Genomic DNA, 19,971 nt, shown 5'->3' on the forward strand with positions numbered 1-19,971 from the left:
GGGCTTCAGAAGCTGTTCTATGACTCAGGGGATGGTATATGGCTCTGCCTAGTGCAGGCCAGCATGCAGACCTACTATGCTATGCCAAGCCTCACAGGATTGTGGCCACTATTGGTTTAAGGTCATACTTGCCTAATGCATGTTAGCCAACTTTAAACATGACATTTTCCTATGTATTTGTACTGAAAGAAGTGTACAAATAAATCACAAAGGTAAACCACGGAGAGTTGGTAGAGGGTGAAACTTAAATTAGGGAGGGATTTTCTTTGTAGGAAAGATGAACAACTGTGGCCCTCCAGATGATGTTGGATTACAACTCTTAATTTCTTAAGAGTTGGCTTTGACTGTAAATGTGATGGAGAGGGCAGTCCAACATTTTGTGAGCTATAGTTACTCTCTACTACTTTATAACCTGAAGTACACCATCTCTGTGTCATGCTCCTTATTGCCACAATATTTACTTTTTAATAAAACAAAATTCTTTCTGAAATATGTCTTTGCTAGAATATTCAGTTATGTGCATCATTCACAGTTACGACAGGAAATTCAATAATGTAGCTTTCTCTTTAGTTATAGGAAGTATATTTAAGTATAATTATTCTTATGTATAGTATTACTTCATCTTACTGAACATCTTATATCATATTATACAGTAGGTCCTGGATATGAACATGTTCATTTTGCCAAACATTGCATTTTAAAGACAGAAACTTGGTGGATCAGCTTTACATTTTCAGAATTGTTAAAAATGTACAAATCTGGATAGAGATTTTGGGGAACCTTATAGTGAAAGTGAAACCTTTATGTTCCCAATTGTATGTATGGCTATTATGTCAGTTTACAGTCTGCCCAATTTTACTATGCCTTGATTGAATAATCTGAGAGAAAATAAATACAATCAAGGGGATACTAAGCAAGAAGCTGTATCTTGTTGAGCACTGGCAAATTTAGTTGAAAGCATGTGGTCATAACTGCCAGTCATGGTCTTGCTTCATAAAAACAGCAGAAAGGTTGTTTGACACATTAAATTCTAACACATTTTATTTTGTGAAAAAACTACTGGTCACTTCATCAGATGCAAAAAAACCAGCCCCAAATCCCTGTTGGTCTTTAAAGCGTCCCCAACTACTTAGGTCTTTTTACTGCAACAAATTAACTGGAAACTGCTGGCAGCAAAAGTTAATTTCTAACCTTTCAGCTTTTTGGTTGCTTCTGTTACACAAACTTGGAAAATATGCATCACCTGTAGCTATGTGAATTTTGTTTCTGCTGGTTTTTCATCTGCATTTAAATGGAATTTAAATCTGGTATCTGATCAGCAAAAGAACTGGATCTTTCTGCTTTGTGAGAAAATCTCACACGGTGAACTCATGATACTTTTTCACATTTGCTCCATGTTTTGCAAATTTATCCAGAAACAAATTATAGCTGGATTTTTCTTTGTGTATCAGGCTGACTTACTGTGAGGGGAGCTATAAGTCAAACTGGAAAGGTCTGTTTGCCAGACACCAATACTGATATGTAAAATAGTAAAGGGGGATTAAGTCTACTTACAGTTTATTTTGGCAGTCACTATTCACCAACAGGATTTCCTAGTGCCTCTTCTAAGTATACAAAAAGTTACATTAAAAGGTGATACGGGATTCTGGTGGACATACTTAAACTGTAAAGCAAAATAGTATCTGCATTAGCATCAGGACCTGTATAACAAATTGTTGCTAACATGTTCAAGAGTAACAGTTTAGCTAATATTCTTTAAGGAAAGGTTACAAAGCAAGACTGTCTAAGTAGTTCAGGAAACAGTCAAATACTGTGACAGTCATTTGTAGTGATTCTTTTGAGCATTAACATAGAAGAAATATGTTAGCAGCACATCAGTACTTCAGTGAATATTCCAGTAGCATTGTAGTGATGTCTGTGAACCACTGAGCTTAGGCTGGCAGTGAAAACAAAATGGAAGCTTCATATATTAACAAAATAAAGTAGCTAGCTACAGTACTGTAGTTAGTTCAAATGGTTATGAAATTTGGGTGACTGAATTATCTGACTGGCAGGAGTAGGAAAGCTTTTCTGGCTCATAATCCACATTCCAATTTCAGAAGAATCTTGCCTCTTGGTCCCTAGCCACCCAATTCCTCCCTTCACTATTGTGTCTGGAAGGGAATGCCTCCCCCCTCAAGTCCTCTTTTAGACCCAGGAGAGGTCTTTATTTATGAAGGGCTACATGATTCCCATTACTGGATGGAGGGAGACTTTACCACCAGACATAGAAAGCACAGCTTAGTTCTATGCATCTCAAGAATAAGCCCAAGTGAGAACAAAACCATTTACAAAACCGCAAACAGACACCACACCAATACACTCATTTGAAAGTTGTTTTTTACTGATGTTACAATGCATTAGTAACAGTGGGAACCAGTCATTTTGTATTCAATATTTTTATCATCATGAAAAGTGCAAGATTTGAGACCCGCAAGTCACAACTTTACAAAAAGGAACATTTTATTCAATAATATGAAAGCTGGCTTGATGCATTTGGATACCATTTGATAAAAATATCTTGTTCAGAGCTACAGTGATATATAATGGGCCAGAGCTTGGGAAAGTTAAATTTTGAAGATAACAAACGCCAGATTTTTTTCAACCTGGCATGGCCAGAATTCTGGGAGCTGTATTCTAAAAATTAGCTTGGCAAGCTCTGTAATGGGCAAGGCTTTACACTGGAATTTGTCAAAATCTGGTCTATCAAACTGGACAGAGCTGGGAGATTTCCATATAGCAAAACAATTACAAGATGCAACATGATTAGCCACTGTGACAGAAACAATCTCAGGCAGGGAATATAATTTAGTATTGGTTCGTGCCATATGGGATAGTTTTTAAAATACCTTAAATATAGATTATTGGCAACACAAACACGCAATTAAAAAAGTAAGCAGTCTGACATACTGTATACTGAATATATTGCTGAAGTGTTCATACTGAAAATAGTTTCAGCAGCGGACTTAAAATGTGATCAGTGATAGCATGAAAAAAGCCACAGCAATTATAATAAAGTGTTGAAAATGCATGGCAACCCCATGTTATGTGGGGGTTACATTCCATTCAAATTAATGGCATTAAAAGCACACTTAGATTATGCTGAAATAGTGGCCAGTATTTAAATAATACAGTGGTATATTTTTGCTCCATGATTGCTCAAAAAATCTAATAAGCACCAGACTGTATGCCCTGGCAAGTACTACACAGATTCTCAACATAGTCAACCAGCAGGAATTATACTATGATATGATACAGGTAATACCTTAGCACTTAACAGAATTACAACTGTGTCATATTTTTATAGTCACCAGCTAGCACCACTGTATTCAAGGCAGTGAAGCATATTTACAAGTGTTTTCATACTGGCTGTAAAAATATATATTCTGAAAATCTTAAATGTTAAGTCTTAAGGCCTCTAAGGCTGCAGTCCTGTAGCCCCAGAATCATGTACCAAGGGCCACAGGAAGGATCAGATCTTCTCCTTCAAGGTCTTTGACAAGCCATTGACCTCAGAGGGAGAGATAGATTGTTGGACCCACCAACTCTCTTCTAGTCACTGTGGAGGTTTACAAAGTGATTCCTCATAACCAGTTTGAATCACCAACCTAGGAAAGGTGTGGTGGTTCATGGGGAGCAAGAGCATCTGGATCCTCTAGATTCAAAGGTCTGCCAGCCCCTTCAATGTAGAATGAAACACAAATGTGCCTCAGAGTATGTCTCTCAATGGGGCAGGAAGGGTATTTCTGCAGTATGTTGCCAATAAAATCTGGATAGAGGAAGAACAAGCAATAAATTCCTATTTTTGGTCTTACTGATGGGAGTTTGTATAGTTGTGGATGGAATGGAGCCTCTAAAATTGGAATGCTCTTATCCACCTCATTCCTTAGGACTGCATCCTAAGAGCCAATAAAATACTAGTTTTGTACGGCAGGATTTAATTTTAATTTCACTTTTATTTACATATACCTTAAAGGTGCTTGCAAGCAAAAGTTTCATACTGCATTTCTCCCTGTTCAGCTGTTAATGAAATGTGTTGACTCAACACAAGAAGATGAGAACAGACTAACCCTACCTTCCTGCGTCTCTTTTCATCACTTTCTTCGCTTGTCGAGTGATAACTTTATAGATATTTGCTTCTGTTGCATATGGAGGCTCCTCATGCTGGATTGGAAACCCTAAAAGAATCATGATTTCAAATGGCTGGGGGTCTCTGTATGTAGTGAAAGCTCTCCAGTTTGGAGTTGTTACTTTCCATGTGAAAAGAGCAACAGAACCCTGAGACAAAAAGAGATAGGGCTAGTGTGCTCCCTTCTTCATATGTTGAGTCCACATGTGCTTTAAATAATGCCTCAATGGCACTCCTGACCTGCCTGAAGGGTCCAAATCTTTGTCCAAATCTCATTCTTTTCCTTCTGGTTTTTCCATCACTACTTTCATCTATTTTCCTTCCAGGGGGGGGGGAAAACCCTTAAAGGAAAAAGAAGTTGAAATAGGTGGCACTAATGCCTTTTGACTTACAGCGCCAGGAATCTATTTGGAAGCACCTTCAGTCTATTCACTGAATTCCCACTGTGCTATTTCAACCAACCAGATTGTCAAATTGATAATGGGGCCTGCCCTTTTTCTGTGCCACATCAACCTCTTCCACTTCATTGATTATATGGTTCTAAATCCAACATGATGCTGGTGATATAGTGTTGGGTTGGGATTTTGGCCCCTTCCCCTGCAGCTGTCACTAGTGTATCTCCTCCATATGCTCTGGAGGATCTTCCATCCCTCTGAAACGGGTTTTGAAGGGTGCTGGCATCTCCTGCAGGGAAAGGAGATTATGAACCCTGTTTAGGCTGAATCCTGTTCTTGTGCAATCTGAAGTTCAGGGCTGGCTTCAGTCTGTGCTTTCCATTTGTTTAATTTCCCTTAATTCTCTACAGCTTTTTATTTCAAATAGGATTGAGAAGGGACTCTTACTGGCTTCATCTATTTCCACCAGAACCAAACTTCATTAGAACTGGAGATTAGACCTATCTTTATGGTAAGGTCAATAATGGCTATATTTAGCAAAATTGTTAAACAGAAAATAAATTATTAGATTGCTAATCAGGTGCCACAAGGCACACAATTGTTAATAAAAGCTAGTTGAAGAATGGCCAACCACAACAAACTTGATTATTCCAACTAATTTCCATTACAAAAATAATTAATAATAAGTTTATATCCTCAGTCGCAAATACACAGAAACAATTAGTAACAATTTTCTACTTTCTCAATAGTGAAATCACTTTATGACTAAGAAAATATATGAGACAAGAAAGAGGATTAAGGAGATGGAAATGCTATTACAATGTTCTACAAGTTTCAATAAGTATTTTTTTAAAAAATAAAATTTGAAGGTAGCTATTCTAATATATGAGTAAACACAAAATCCACAGATTGGGAAAGAACTTTTTCAAGAGCAAGCAAAATGCTACAAAAGTGTGCAAGGTTTTGAGTTCTCTGGAACTCTCCCCTTATGCTAGGTAACAAAGAAATGTAGGGGGCTGGGAACAAAACAGAAAAGTACCGAAACACACCCACAAGGTCTACAGTTCAACTCAGCCTCAGGATGAAGATTGCACATTGAAAGAATGAATGCCTACTAGGTGTACAGGTAAAAGAATGCCCTAGCAATGGGAGGAAGTATCAACTCTGCATTTCTGAAAACACAAAACTGGTTGTAATTATGCCTGTAATTCTATTTCAGCTGGGAAATAAATATTTCTCAAATAATTATCAAACTTATTTATTGGGTTTTAGTCTTACCTCTAATAGTACTTAAAAATGGTACCAAAGCTATGACACTATTGTTGTCTTTACACTAGTAGTGTAAGCCTGCAATCTAAGGCACACCTACCTGGGGATAAGCCCCATTATTACATATAATAGGACTGAACATTTGATTCAACATGTACAGCATTGCTGTAAAGGTTTTAACATGGGAACAGTTATCACATTTTTTTCATACATAATTATTTCTCTAGAATTTTATCTGTGAACAAAACACAATTTGCCCATTTTGTATGCAAACTTTACAAAAGAAAAGGATTCTAATACTTAAGGTGCTTCCCTGTTACAAATATACCTTCAACCTATAAAAGACTCTCCATACATTACAATAGGAAGTGTACCTAGAAACCATTCACTAAGGTGGTTTTATAAACCTCTTTATAACAGAAAAAACTCCAAACTAAGTGATAACAAAACCTTTTTTTTTATCCTATGCATACACAAAACTACCATTACATACTTTACTCAGATGTTTTTGGTGGACATCCAAAATCACACATATGAAGAAATTTATTGTAACATAATAAGTAAGATGTAGTATTTGTGTGATTATGAAAATAATTAATGAAGATATTTTAAAAAAATCACACGCATGAAATTGTAAGCAAATATAACTGAATGATATTGGTAAATGTCACATTTAAAAAGAATGCCACATGGCAATGGTTAAACATTTTAGTTAGATTTGCCTGTTTTAAATGCTTAATGATGCAATGATTAATGATGCAAACAGCTTTGGACAAATGAAAAAACTTAAAATAAGTTGGAGCACAATAAGATAGAAGACACACGGGTTTAATGCATGTTCCAGCCAACTGTCAATTTTATTTTGTGCAGTCAAGAGTCATAAGAATATGTGTATATGTACTTTCAAGTCACCTGTCAACTTATGGTGACCCTATAAATTTCACAGGGTTTTATTAGGTAAGGATTACTCAAGAGATGGTTTTGGCAGTTTCTTCCTCTGAAACATAGCTTACAGCACCTGGTATTCATTGGCAGTCTCCCAACCGAATACTAACCAGGGCTGACCCTATTTAGCTTGCAAGATCAAACAGAAATAATCTGGTGCTTATTGAGTATTTGGGCCCAGTCATAAGAATACAGTCATCCAAAAGTAAAGCATTTAAGAGGATAAGAAATCATATCCAAAAGATGATTTCCTTTCCTCCCATGAACTATGTGTGCTGAAAGAAAAGTAGTCAAACTCAAAATTACAGAACAAAGTATTATAAGGAAGTTTCCATTGTCTTTGCCTGTGCTCAAACAGAGTTTAACAGGGACATCTCTTGAAGACAGGCAGCTAGATATATGAGATAGATATTGTTAAGAGAGATATTCTAAGATCTACATAGCCTCAGCACGGGGGACTGTGGGAGCTCTAATCTAAAAAGTAACTTTTCCCATCTCTCTTTCTGTCTCTCCACCTTAATCCAAAGACAGATATCCAAGGCAATCCACATAATTTTTTTAAAAAAAATCTTACTATAATCTTAGCATTTTCCTTTCCTTTCAAGAGTCCACCTTATTGACCCCCGATTCACCCTTCAGTTCCTATTGATTTGCATCCATGACCCTTTCACACAACAAGGCCAGACACTTTTGTGAGCTGAGAAATCCTGAACTAGACCACAGAAGTAAAAGCAAAAATTTATTAAAATTAGATTTAACTTCACATCAAGATGACCAGGTGACTGAATATTTACAAATGTTAGTAGTAGTGGCCAGCAATGTCATTAACTACACAGAAGGTCATTTTCTTAATGAATGCTATAAAGGACCTCAGCTATCATATCACAATCAGCTTTGTCTACCAAAACAAAAGGCATCTTCATTCTTCTTAAGACTCTGAAAACAATAGATGAATGGGGGAAGACAAAGAAAACATCACCAGTCTATATTGAACAACACATGGTTTTGTATCAAAAGAAAAAATCCAAAAAGGCACATGATAAACATCTAGATATTGCATCTAAAAAGTTAAGGGGACAGGTTGTTTATTTTATTTTTTGCAATAAATATACAGTTGGGCATTTAATTTTCCTCTGACCTGGTGGGAAATGTTTCAGAAATTCACTCAAAATCCACTGAAACAAAGAAACCTACAATTACAGCCAGATTTTTCCCAGACCTAATGCATTCATCCACCAAAACTCTGGCTTATATTATAAATTTGCAAAATTAGATTTTTTTAATATATATGTGTGTGTGTATAGATAGATAGATACGTAGATACATTCTATATTATTTCAAACATTTTCTTATATGGGAATTTGTATATTTTCTCTGAGTCTTACTCATTACAAATCAAAATACTTACCAAAATGTTATGCCTCTTATAGAGTTATTCATGACTGCAAAGCCAGTATTGTATAAATATAACTGGCAAAGTCTTATAAATATAATATTTTCAAAGTCTTACATATTTTACAACTGGAGATACCATTATAAGTACCTTAACTTTAGCGTCTCACAGAACTGACATTCTCATACAAGTGATTTTTTGTTTCCAAATAAGTAAGTCCTGCTACATGAAGGAAGTTCATGCATGGCAACACACCTATCAAAGGAATTATGTGAAAGAGGTAGAAGATTCAGAAATGCAGATTATGTTCCCACTCTGTTACAGTCAAAATACCAGATGATACTATATGCCTAACATTGCTTTTAACTGTGAGATTTCTTTCAGTACCAATTTTCCCAGTAGAAGAAACAATATCCTTGAATCCACATAGATGGTGTTCTCCTTTTCCCCAAGAAGTAACTGGTAATGTTTTGCCCAGATCTTTCCTCTATCTATGGCTTCCCAGAATGTAGGACTAGATAGTACCCTGGTGTAATCCAACGTAGCTTTTCTTATGTTCTCAATGATGTAATAAGAAAATATTCCATCACTCTCAATACTCTGTCTCAAGTATGTTTACACTGCAAATTCTGAGTTATATATAAAAAGTTGCCCATTAGGCATCATGGAAAGAGAACCTTGCACCACAGAATTACAAGAAAGTTAAAATAATCATTGTATGTCACAGCAATTTTGAAATGAAATTGGGAAGACGACCTTACACACTTGATCGGAGCACCATTAATTTTAGAATTTTACAGAGCAATCCTATGCGTGTCTGCTCAGAATTAAGCCCAGCCAAATTCAAGAGGTATTACTTCCAATCAAGTGTGTACTGGATTGCATCCTAAAGGTCTCTGAAAAGATCGCTCCCCCTTTCCATTCACCAATCTCCAATCTCTTGCAATTTTGTGTTACAGATGCCAAACAGCTGGAATAATGAGGCCCATATAATGAACGGTAGCATTATGTTACACTGGCAACATTATGTTACCATTACAAAGTTCCCTCTGTTTGTAAAAGCAAAACAAAAAACACTCAACTACAATGAGCTCAGGCTTCATGCATTAGGAATGTTATCAACTTATGCACATTCATCAATGAGCAGCAAGTATAGAACACTGATGGAGCATCTTGTGTGCTGTTCCACTTATCCTATATAATTATATCTGGTAATTCAATCAAGCCACTCAAATGACAGCTCCTGTTTGCCCACATTTTTGTGCTATTTATGAAGTACTATGCCAGTGAACAGGATAAAAGGTGCCATCATTGAAATATAGTTCTGGATAGTCGAATTTCAAAAAATAAGATGTGTACAACATACAGCAAATGTGCCATTTTGGCCACTGTTACATTAGCTGCAGTGATTCCAGTCAAGAATTTAAAAGCATACTCCAGTTTAGTCCACATGAGTTGAGTGGGAGGGAGCAGTACAGTTCTTCACACAGATTCCTGTTATACACAGATCCAGAAAACCATTCTAGACCCTGCAACATGAAGCAAGGTCATTCATGAACTCCCACACAGCAGTCATGGAGAAATAAGAACCAATATGGAGAAAAGGGGAGTGAAAACCTTCCCTCCCATTTAGCATTGTAGTCAAACTCAAATAATAGTTTCCCTGGTTTGTAACTGCTATTATACTTAATACTATTTGTTATAAAAACCCTGCCACAGAATGGTGTTTTATGCCAAATAAGACCACAGGGCCATATTTTAAATTACTGTCTACACTATACTAGCAATGATTCCCCAGCTTTCCAGACAGATGGTCTTTCCCCATCCCTACCTGGAGATGGCAGAGGTTGAACCTGGAACATTTTCCAAGCAAACCTTGTGCTTTGCTACTGACCTACTGCCCTTCCCTATCCATAGATCTCACGTGTCACATCTAGTAAGGCCCTTAGATTCTCTGATGGTTTAAGTCACGAGTGTACTTCAGGAATAACAAAAACAAAACCCACCACACTATATAATAGAACTGTTGATATTTTACAGCTTAAAAAATATTGATATGGGTTTCTACTGCGAATATAATCACAAAACATTTTTGATAAGTCTCTTTGCGTGGATGGATGGTTATGTCAAAGATGTCTGCCTCTTCAGATCCCACTTGTGGAAAACATATCTCTTATTCCCGCATGCTAATTCTACAGTATAATGATTAATCCCTTACACATGGAAAGTGGCAAAGAGGGGTTCATGCATACGGCATAAATGTTTATATACCAAATTCTGATTTTTTTTTTGATGTTTTGGGAACTATGTTAGACCAGGAGGGGGGCACTTTGGGGACTCAAATTAGTTTTATCTGAATGCCTACATATCATCTGTCATCATGCGGAATAAACTTATTCAGGCCCATGTATCCCCAGTTACTTTTATATATATATATATATATATATATATAAATGGTTTGTTTGTCCTTTATGTGAAACTGATAAAATCTCAAACAGCTGCAGAAAATTGACTTTTCTTTTATCGGGAGAACTTGTTGGCTCCTTGCTGTGTAGCATCTCTTGTGCTGTCCAATTGTCCACTTAGCAGATGAATGTTCAGCAACTCAGTGATGCTGAGTTTGTATAAAATCTGAAGTAAACAGTTCTTGGGGTCAGCTCAGGTAGGCAGTGGAACTAAATGGAAGTCTCCCATAGCTGTGAGGAGAGAGAAAGAAAAGACAAGCCATGAGTAGAGTCGCACCATTATTCTCTAGCTAACCTATACAGCAGAATTCAAATATACAGCCATGTTAGTCTGTAGAATGCAGAGAGATCTTGTAGCATCTTTGAGACTAACTGAAATGAAGAATCTCATGCTGGCAACCTCTTTATTTCAGTTAGGGCCCATACAGACAAGCCAAAATAAAGCTGCTTCGGGTCACTTTGGAGGTATGTCACTGGAACGTGGCTTTGGCGTGGCTTCCGACCTCTTAGGATGCATCGTTTAAACAGCATACCTCCAAAGTGACCCGAAACAGCTTTATTTTGGCCTGTCTGTACGGAACTTTAGTCTCAAAAGTGCTACAAGATCTCTCTACATACTATACAACAGAAGTTTTTCTGCTGTTAAAACAAAGAACCTGTGTGACCAAATGAAGAGAGATCCAATTAAAGTTCCATCTCAACCATGGATGCTTGGAACTGGATCCAGATTCAAGCAGATTCAGTTGGCAAAGGCAGACTTCCCCCTACAGAGGTCTTCTGTCCATGCCAACTTCACCAATCTCCAATTCTGCACACAATCAATAGGAAGGGAGGGGGGTCCCAATGAATAGGTAGATCGTGGTGCAAAGAAAATGGGGAAGAAATATTCCAAAGTTTGACAGAAGTACTTTTTGCAAGCACATGTTCACTCATGGAAGCTGCAGCTGACTTTCAGCCTCCTATACTCCATACTATTCCACTGATGAGTGACTCCTTGCCTCTCTGCATAGCATTTTCAGGCAATGTAGGAGCCACTTTGGGAAAAAAGAGAAGGATGAGAATGCAGAAAAGTTAGTTTCCACCAACACATTTGCTCATGCTGAAAGCTGGGCCCAACCCACCATGTGTGCACGTTTGACCTAAGGCAAGTTACTCTTACCTGAATCCAGACAACTAGCAGACAAAATGAAGGTCATGGAGGAAGAAGAGATGATTGCTTACCCTGGCACTTATTCTGTTGGCCCTTTTCTCTTCATCCGGAAGTGGAGGCATTGGGTATGGGTATTTTCTGCTGGATGCAATGGAACCAGTAGATGATGATGGGGACTTTGCAGGAGAAAGAGTCCTGAAGGGTTAAAACATTTTTTTAAAATTTAAAATAAACAGAAGGTCTTGAGATACCAGACTTTTGGCAGAAACTGAAAAATTACTGGTATTTTGTTGAGTATATCATTCACTTGCTCAGCTGGAGCCTTTGGGTTCCTATCCATAGTTTTAGGGAATTCACACTTCTCTAAAATAGTCCCCAGCACAGTGCTTCAGCAATTCTTTTTTATTTTAGAGACTTTGTAGGGACAATACGCTTTAGCAGCATGAAATGGATTTAACTTCTTACCATTTTATCCATCAAACAACAGAAGGCACATATATAAGAAAGGAAATTATCATTTATGATGAACCCACCTTTGCGTAGTATAGTGATTAACAGAATGACCTGGGAATGTGCCCTTTGTTCAACTTAGGTAAGTTTATTTAAATCAGTCTCAGTCTGCTATCTGAAATGAGCCTGGTCTACCATATAAGGCTGTTGTATAAGATTACTGAAGTAATGTGTGTGAAGGGCACAGAAGGTTTTATATCATCATCATCACCACCACCACTAGTATTTAACAAAAGATTATTCCAGTATGTATAAGAAAGCATCACTTTGTTCATGTGTTTACTTTTTATTTGTTGAGAAAACAATACAACACAGAAGTATTTAAAATGCACATTGCAGCCTGTGACCATCACTGGCTTAGAGCTTACTTGCAGTCTTATGCATCTACTTAGAACTAAGCCTCGCTGCATGTAGTGAGGCTTGCTCCCAAGTAAGTGTGCAGAGGACTGCAGGCAAGGCTGCTTATAAATAACTGAGATATGCTTATCACAATATATAAAGGACATGTTTATATAAAGGCATGCAGTTCAGAAAAAGTCAATTATGAGGAAACATTGGCAAAGACAAAGTGCTAGATTGTTAGACATGCAAGCATCATCCAGTGCACATTGGTTCCAGCCAAAGTAAGAGTTTGATGGGACTGAGGAGTGGAGAGGGAGGGGTAGACAAAAATGGACTGATTAGTCAGAGTAATCAGCATTTCTGTACAAGGTGACTAAAGAAAGCAGTAGCAAGTCAATGTCTGCATCACATGGAAGTAGTGTTGCCAGGTGTCCCTTATTTGAAGGTCAGAAAACTTGTCCCTTCCAGGGCTGGCAAATGTCTCTTAAGACATGATCCCTATTTGAAGGGTGGGAAGCTGTCCAGTTTTATATACACTGAAATGCCAAAAAATCATGTACGTTTGGGTTTGGGCCTGTTGTAAAGACAGAAATGTGTGCATCATTTAATTCATGAATATAAACAATATATTGATCTTACAGAGAAATGGCAAAATTAACTGAAATCAACACTTCCATTTGGCATTTTATGTATAACACAAACTTTTAAATAGCTACTGACTGTCAACCCTGCACATCATGAATTTTGACTGTCCCTTATTACAGGACTATTTTGAAAACCTGGCAACGCTACATGGAAGACATATTTTCTTTTCAGGACAGTAAGTCTGCTGCACTTCATGGACTAGAATTTTACATACAAGGACAGAAATGACTGAACTCACTCAGAATCAGATTTTAAATCAGTTTTCCCAAACCTGATAACCTGCAGATTTTCAACTACAACTTCTATCACTGACAGCTAACATGGAGTTGTGATGATGGGAACTTGCAGTCTAATACATTTGCAGATTACCAGTTTGGCAAAAGACTTTTCTAGACCATTCTAAACTAGCCCAAACCATTTCAGATCCAGAGAGACCTAGGAAATTTTGGATTGTGTGCACAAAAAAACGTAAAACACAGTTGTCCACAAGAATATCCATTATATACAGTATTAAACTGAGGAATCATTCAGATGCTTTGGACCGCAACTCCCATGATCCCCTTTGCTATGCAGACTGAGGCTTCTGTACGTGAAATCTAGACATCTGAAGCATAAAAGGTGATTTGATTGCATGTGTATGTGTTTTGTTCTCAATGTTGTCTGTATTTTTTACTTGATTTCAAAATAAAATAAAATTATGTGCTGAAACATTTTTTAAAAAATCTTGAGCTGGTCTCAGAAACCTGAATGAAATAGAAAGATCACCCACACTGCTCCAGTTTTCTGCCCTCCTCATACACAATACCTGCACTCTGCTTTGTTGAGCTCAAGAATGGGCCCTTTAAAAAAATCACCGACTCAACATAGCTGTCCCAGCTACTAGCCTGGATTCCTTGTTCATCTCCTTTTGATGAAGCTCAGATTATGTTTATTATTTTAAATTGAATGGCATAGCTTCCTCCCATATAGCCCCAAGTAACATCTACTTCTTCTGCATTCACAGTTATGGAGAACTGGTGTTACTAGCCTGTTACATTAATGGATGATGTAACAACATACCCTGTCCAAATTATCTGGATTGAAAATGCCAAGAAAAAATGGGTATCTTTGATCCTTCAGGACTACAACTCCTGCACACCCTTAATACAAATTATTAATTAATTATTATTAATACTGTCTATGCTGATGTAGACCAAAAACAGATGACACTGGCTTTACTTGGAGAAGCACAGGGAGCAACCAACAGTCTTTATTAAAATATGAAAAGAAACTTCTATCAGTCTTCATTCTCCAGTCTCAATAATCCTGTTCACCTACCAAAACATAATCTGCCTGCTACTGGACATTTTCATCACCTCTCCTCCCATATGCATTTGTTGTCATTATTTGCTATTACATTGAAATCAGCTTATGGAGACCCTATGAATGAGGGACCTCCATGAGCTGCAACCATCAAGATGTCTTGCAAACTCAGGACCATAGTTTCCTTTATTGAATCAGTCTATCTGTAATATGGTTTTCCTCTTTTCCTACTGCCTTCCCATTTACTGAGCACTATTATCTTTTCCAGCACACAAAGCATATGCAGCAGTGTAATGTAAATATTCAAGTCTAAATTTGAAATAAACCTATTTTTTTCATGTGCTACTTGGAAAACATACTGTAGAGGTCCTAAAAGAAATTATTCTTCAGTAACATTGATGAGGAAGAGATAATCCTGATGACTGCTTGTTATACTTATTATTTTTAGCAACATGCGGTTCTCTTTGAGACATCTAACACCAATTTCTGTAGAAGAACACAGGATCTAGAAGATCATTAGCTTTAGTGTAGGTTCAGTAGCTGACAGTTCATATTTACATTCTCCTTCATGAGATGGTGTTGGGAGAAGTGTTGGTATTAAATTCTATCTGTTTCAATTACTTACTTAAAACTACACACACTTAAGATCATACGTAGCCTGCAATCTTAAGCACATTTAACTTGAAATAATTTGCATTAAAGACAATGTGACTTACTCCAGAATAAACATGCATAGGCTTGAGCGGTTAAAAAATTGAAAAGGGGTACATCTGTGCTAGAGAGTATCTGACCTACCTCTATGCTTAACATGCAAGAAGATCTGGTAAATGATTTCAGCATGGTTACAAGGGCACCATGCAATGTTGCTTACAAAGCATTCAAATAGGGATGGATGCTGCTAGGAGCAGAGCTACTGAGCCTGCCTTGAGTGGGCCATTCACTTATTCTCACATACCCAACCTATCATGGTCCTCACACTATAGTGTATTCCAAGGAATTTTCCTAATTTTATGCCTCATTTTATTTACCCTTTTCATCAACACCATGAGTAACAGCTCATTTAAAAATTTTATTTGAGTAACAGAACAGACTACTTTTGAAAAGTAACTTTGCATAGCTCTGTCATGTATTTTCTCCTTGAAGCATTATTTTTCTTGCACCAAGAATTCTGCTAATAATCCCTAGTCTAGAACATTCTCCACCCTTCTCACAAGAAATCTTGAGTCCCATGTCAAGAGAAAGATGGGATCACAAATAAATAAACAGCCTTATTTACACCACAACCAGTTATCAATAAATCATTAGTTTTCCTGCTGTGTTGTAGCATATCTTTCCACAAGCCTTTCAAGCACAGAAATGCCACTTTCAATTTCAGAAAACAAGACTACATGTTAGGCCACCTGACAAATTTAACTAGAAACATGGGTTTGCTAGAGTGTCACTGTGGTACAGCAATGCTGAGACTAGGATACAAAGAGACCAGGGTCAGCCAAGGAATCTCACTGGGTGACCTGGAGCAAATCACACTCTCTCAGCCTTTGTTATTTATTTAACAACAATGCCCTCAAGTGAATCTTGAACCATGGTGACCCTATGGATGAGACATCTCCAAAAAACCCTGTCCTCCACTGCCCTGCTTAGGTCCTGTAAACTCATACCCATGACCTCCTTAATAGAGTCCACATGGTCTTCCTCTCTTCCTACTTCCCTCCACCTTTCCCAGCATTACTGTCTTTTTCAGTGAGTCCTCCCTTCTCATACTTAGAGGAAGGCAATGTCAAACCTCCTCTAAATAAATCTTGCGAAGAATACCCTAGGAAAGGGTTGCCATAAATTAAACTCAACCTGAAGACACATAAAAGCAAGGTGCTTGCTAAGCAACTGGATTAGAAAGAGGTAAGTGGAGTGTAATCTATTTTAGCATCCATTGTAGTGACAGAGATGGTGAGTTTGAGATGGTTTAGTGAGAGTGACACAGAACTGGATATTTGGCATGATTAGGAGGCCATGGAGGTCATGCCAATATGCCCAATGGTTAGGTTAAGATTTCTGGTTACCATTTCGCTTTTAGACTTCTTTGGTCTTTGAGGTTGTCTGGAGAGGCCCTCCTGGCAGTGCCACATGCTCCAGAGGTCTGCTCTAAAATTGTTCAGAGTGGGTCATTTAGGCATGGTGCCACCTATTGTGGGGGTTATCTTTCTTTAAAAATCTGTCCCAGATGAACCCTAGATGTGTGCATAGCTCCTCTCCTAAATTGCCCTTAAAGAATTGGATGTTTTAGTCAACCTTTAAATGAATAAATGCCCAGCATTATTTCATAAATTGGAATTTATTATGGTTGTAAGTTGCTTAAAATATTTAATTCTTACTTAGTTCACTGTATTATTCATTATTTAAAAATGTATCCCATAAACCAGTGAATCTCAACATTTGATCATCCAGATATTTTGGACTTCAACTCCCAGAGGTCTCAGTAAGGATAGCCAATGCTCAGGAATTTTCATGGGTTTTTCCATAATCCATGAGAGTCTGAGGGAGAACTGGCCATGAACATGAGCAGATGTTATTCTGTGGTATTGACTTGGTTCTCTCATTTTTGCCGCACTTCGGTAATAATCCAGTTTGATACCATTCTAACTGTCATGGCTCAGTGCTATGGAATTCTGGGAATTATAGTTTGTAAGACTTTTAGCCTTCTAAAATATGATTCCTGGAATTCCATAGCACTGAGCCATGGCAGTTAAAGTGGTATCAAACTAGATTATTTCTGCAGTGTGGGTGCAGCCTTAGTGAAGTTATGATACTTACTAACTACTCTGGATTAAAACAGTGTTGTATAATGTTGATATTCTTCACCATGGCAAGTTGCGAAAATGGACTATCTTGATTAAAGGTAAAAGAGTTCAATTCTTACCTAATAAATTCTCATGGAATCAAGGCAACGGGCAAGTTTTACCTTTACTGAACTGTGGGAGTGAAAGATGCATTCACAGATGTCATATAGTATTGAGGCATATGGTTTATAAGGACAAAACACACTGGAATTCTATTTTTATAAAAAATTAAAAATTTGTTTTAGGGCTTCTTGAGAACAAAGATGAATATAGCTAGTAAAAACTAGAATGTCTTTGCATCTGTTCAATGTGGTTTTTAATGACTTCATATATCAGAAAACAATCGCCAGAGGTGTGGAAAAATCAGTTTATCTTTTTTATAGCAATCATTTAATCTCCAGAAATGGCCATCTCAAACCAGTTAAATGGTTTGTCTTTTAGGTTTTTTTAAAAACAGAACAGAGCCAATAGGACACCAAACTGATATATAGGCAGCCCTTCAAAGACACTGTGTGCATAGCAATTTACCTTATTGATGAGTACTAAAAGTATAGTCTGGTTGACACTGATAAAATTCCATTGTTTGAAAAAAGACTTACTTAATTTCTCCGGGTTTTTTCCAGGATATCGCTTTCCTTCATTCATTAATGCCTTCCATTTTCTTAACAATGTCTTTTGGCAACATTTTATAATTTCAGGCAATGTATGGATATAGACAATAGGTCTCACAATATATATATATTTTTTTGTGTAAAACCTTATCTATTCTTCTATCTTAATTTCAGAATTTATGTGGTACAGGTTTCTCCTTGAATTGTTAAAAAAAACATGGAAACACTGTTCAAAGTAACATTACAAAGTATTGGCCAGTAAAAATAAGATTACCTGCATGATGGCCACTTCTTTTCTAGTAACTGCAAAGCAACTTTATTTATTTATTTACATATAATTGACTGGCATTTGTGTTGCATGCTACTGTATAATGTGCTGAACCACTGAAATAAATGCTTCAACAACATATGATATACACATTTTTGATATTTAATATCCTACTGTCATAAATAGGTTGACATTATTTTTGCTTTGATGATTTTACAAATTGCTGTTAGTGTTGTTTAAGGTCAATTGCTGATTCAAATAAAAAGGAGCCTAACCGAATATTCATAGCATAACATCTTCCTTCTCTAGCCATAAAAATGGATTCTTTCCAGCAAATCACAGTACTGACCTCCAATGGACATGTCAGGTATATCCTCTGACAGTAAACTTGCATGTTTCTCTGTTGTTTTTAAAACTAACTATGGCTCTCAAATGAGCTCATTCCTGTTTTAGTACAATAGTAAAATTCTGCTGTCTGTAGGATTCAACACTTTATTGTCTCTTCAAAAGGCATTAGGAAGATTCATAGTATGATCCTATGCACACATACTCAGAAGTAAGTACCAGTTACTTACTTCTCTCAATGAAGTGGGCATACAAAACTGCCACCTAAAGTCTACTGGTTAATCCCAACTACAGCAGATCTATAGAATCAGTTGCTGAATTATGGATAGTTAAATCCCTTTTTTAGTTTGGACCAACAATAGCGTTCGGGTCTATGAGTGTTATAAAGCTACTGTATTAAACTCTAACTATTTAGGGCTCATGGTTTTTTTTTTGTTAGTGCTAGACAGAGATCATGCCCATAAATCACTATGTGGCATTAAATGAAAAGAAAGCTACTAAAAGCTAGAGATGGTGATGGGAAATGCATGCACCATGAACATCCTTTTCAACGGCTTCATTAAAACATTCAGAAAATAACTGCAACCACACAATGAAGCCTCCAAAAGGCGTCAGAAGGCAGCAAATGAACAAAGGTCCCTCAGCACCTACAGGACATCACTTGTATGAGAAGATACAAGAAAGGAGTCCCATCACATCCGAAATATGCTGGAACAGTTCTTAAAGATGATAGAGAATCAATTTGCAAAATACCTAAAGTAGGGTCCTTCAGTGTTTTTATTCACATCTTCTACCCACTTAGCTACATTATATTCTCTTTTGAACCATGGATTTAAATACCTGCAAAAAGCAACGGGAGGAACAGAGAAAGCAAAAGAATAGACAAATATCTGAGAACACAAAATACAAGCCCAGGGGTTTTTTCCCCCCTCAAGTGCCAGGAAATGCATCAAAGAAATCAGTGGAGATGTTAGGGACAGAAAATCTGAGCCATGGGCTTAAAAATTATTTTCCCTGAAAATTAATATAAGCTTAGATTTTCAATATACGTTCTTTTAATACAGCCAAGGGTGTGGGAACCTACCTCTTAAATCTCCAAAGTAGAGCTCCGTTTGGATTCTAGGAAACTTTGGAAATTGCTAAATGTATTGAGACGGCAGGGGGAAAGAAACTATTACCACCTCTCCTTGTGGTTTCTGGGTAATATCCAAAATGGGAAGCAAAGCATTCCCCTTGACAGGGAGAAGTAAAAGATCAATTTGATGTCAGCAACTGTCCTTTGAAAATAAGGATTAATTTAACTTTGTTGGTCAGTAGGCATCTTTTGAA

General features: G+C 37.1%; 1 protein-coding gene across 6 annotated transcripts in view; it reads right to left on the bottom strand.

Annotated features, from left to right (window-relative positions):
- Positions 1–966: 966 nt before the first annotated feature.
- The window catches only part of LOC149309919 (disintegrin and metalloproteinase domain-containing protein 22-like), a 162,424-nt gene continuing 143,419 nt past the window's right edge, over positions 967–19,971 (bottom strand). For 2 of the 6 annotated variants that reach the window (XM_089533277.1, XM_089533275.1), the window contains exons 30-32: positions 19,396–19,482; positions 11,857–11,980; positions 967–10,866 (exon numbers count right to left, since the gene is read on the bottom strand). In XM_089533277.1, the coding sequence (XP_089389403.1) occupies positions 10,846–10,866; positions 11,857–11,980; positions 19,396–19,482 (232 nt within the window). In that variant the 3' untranslated portion in view covers positions 967–10,845. The remainder of the gene's footprint in view (positions 10,867–11,856; positions 11,981–19,395; positions 19,483–19,971) is intronic. The other 4 variants (XM_089533281.1, XM_089533278.1, XM_089533279.1 and 1 more) reach the window with 3 other exon arrangements.

This window comes from Sceloporus occidentalis, unplaced genomic scaffold (assembly GCF_023333645.1).
Source record: "Sceloporus occidentalis isolate IW3139 unplaced genomic scaffold, rSceOcc1.0.p SCAF_7, whole genome shotgun sequence".
Classification (NCBI taxonomy): Eukaryota; Metazoa; Chordata; class Lepidosauria; order Squamata; family Phrynosomatidae; genus Sceloporus; species Sceloporus occidentalis.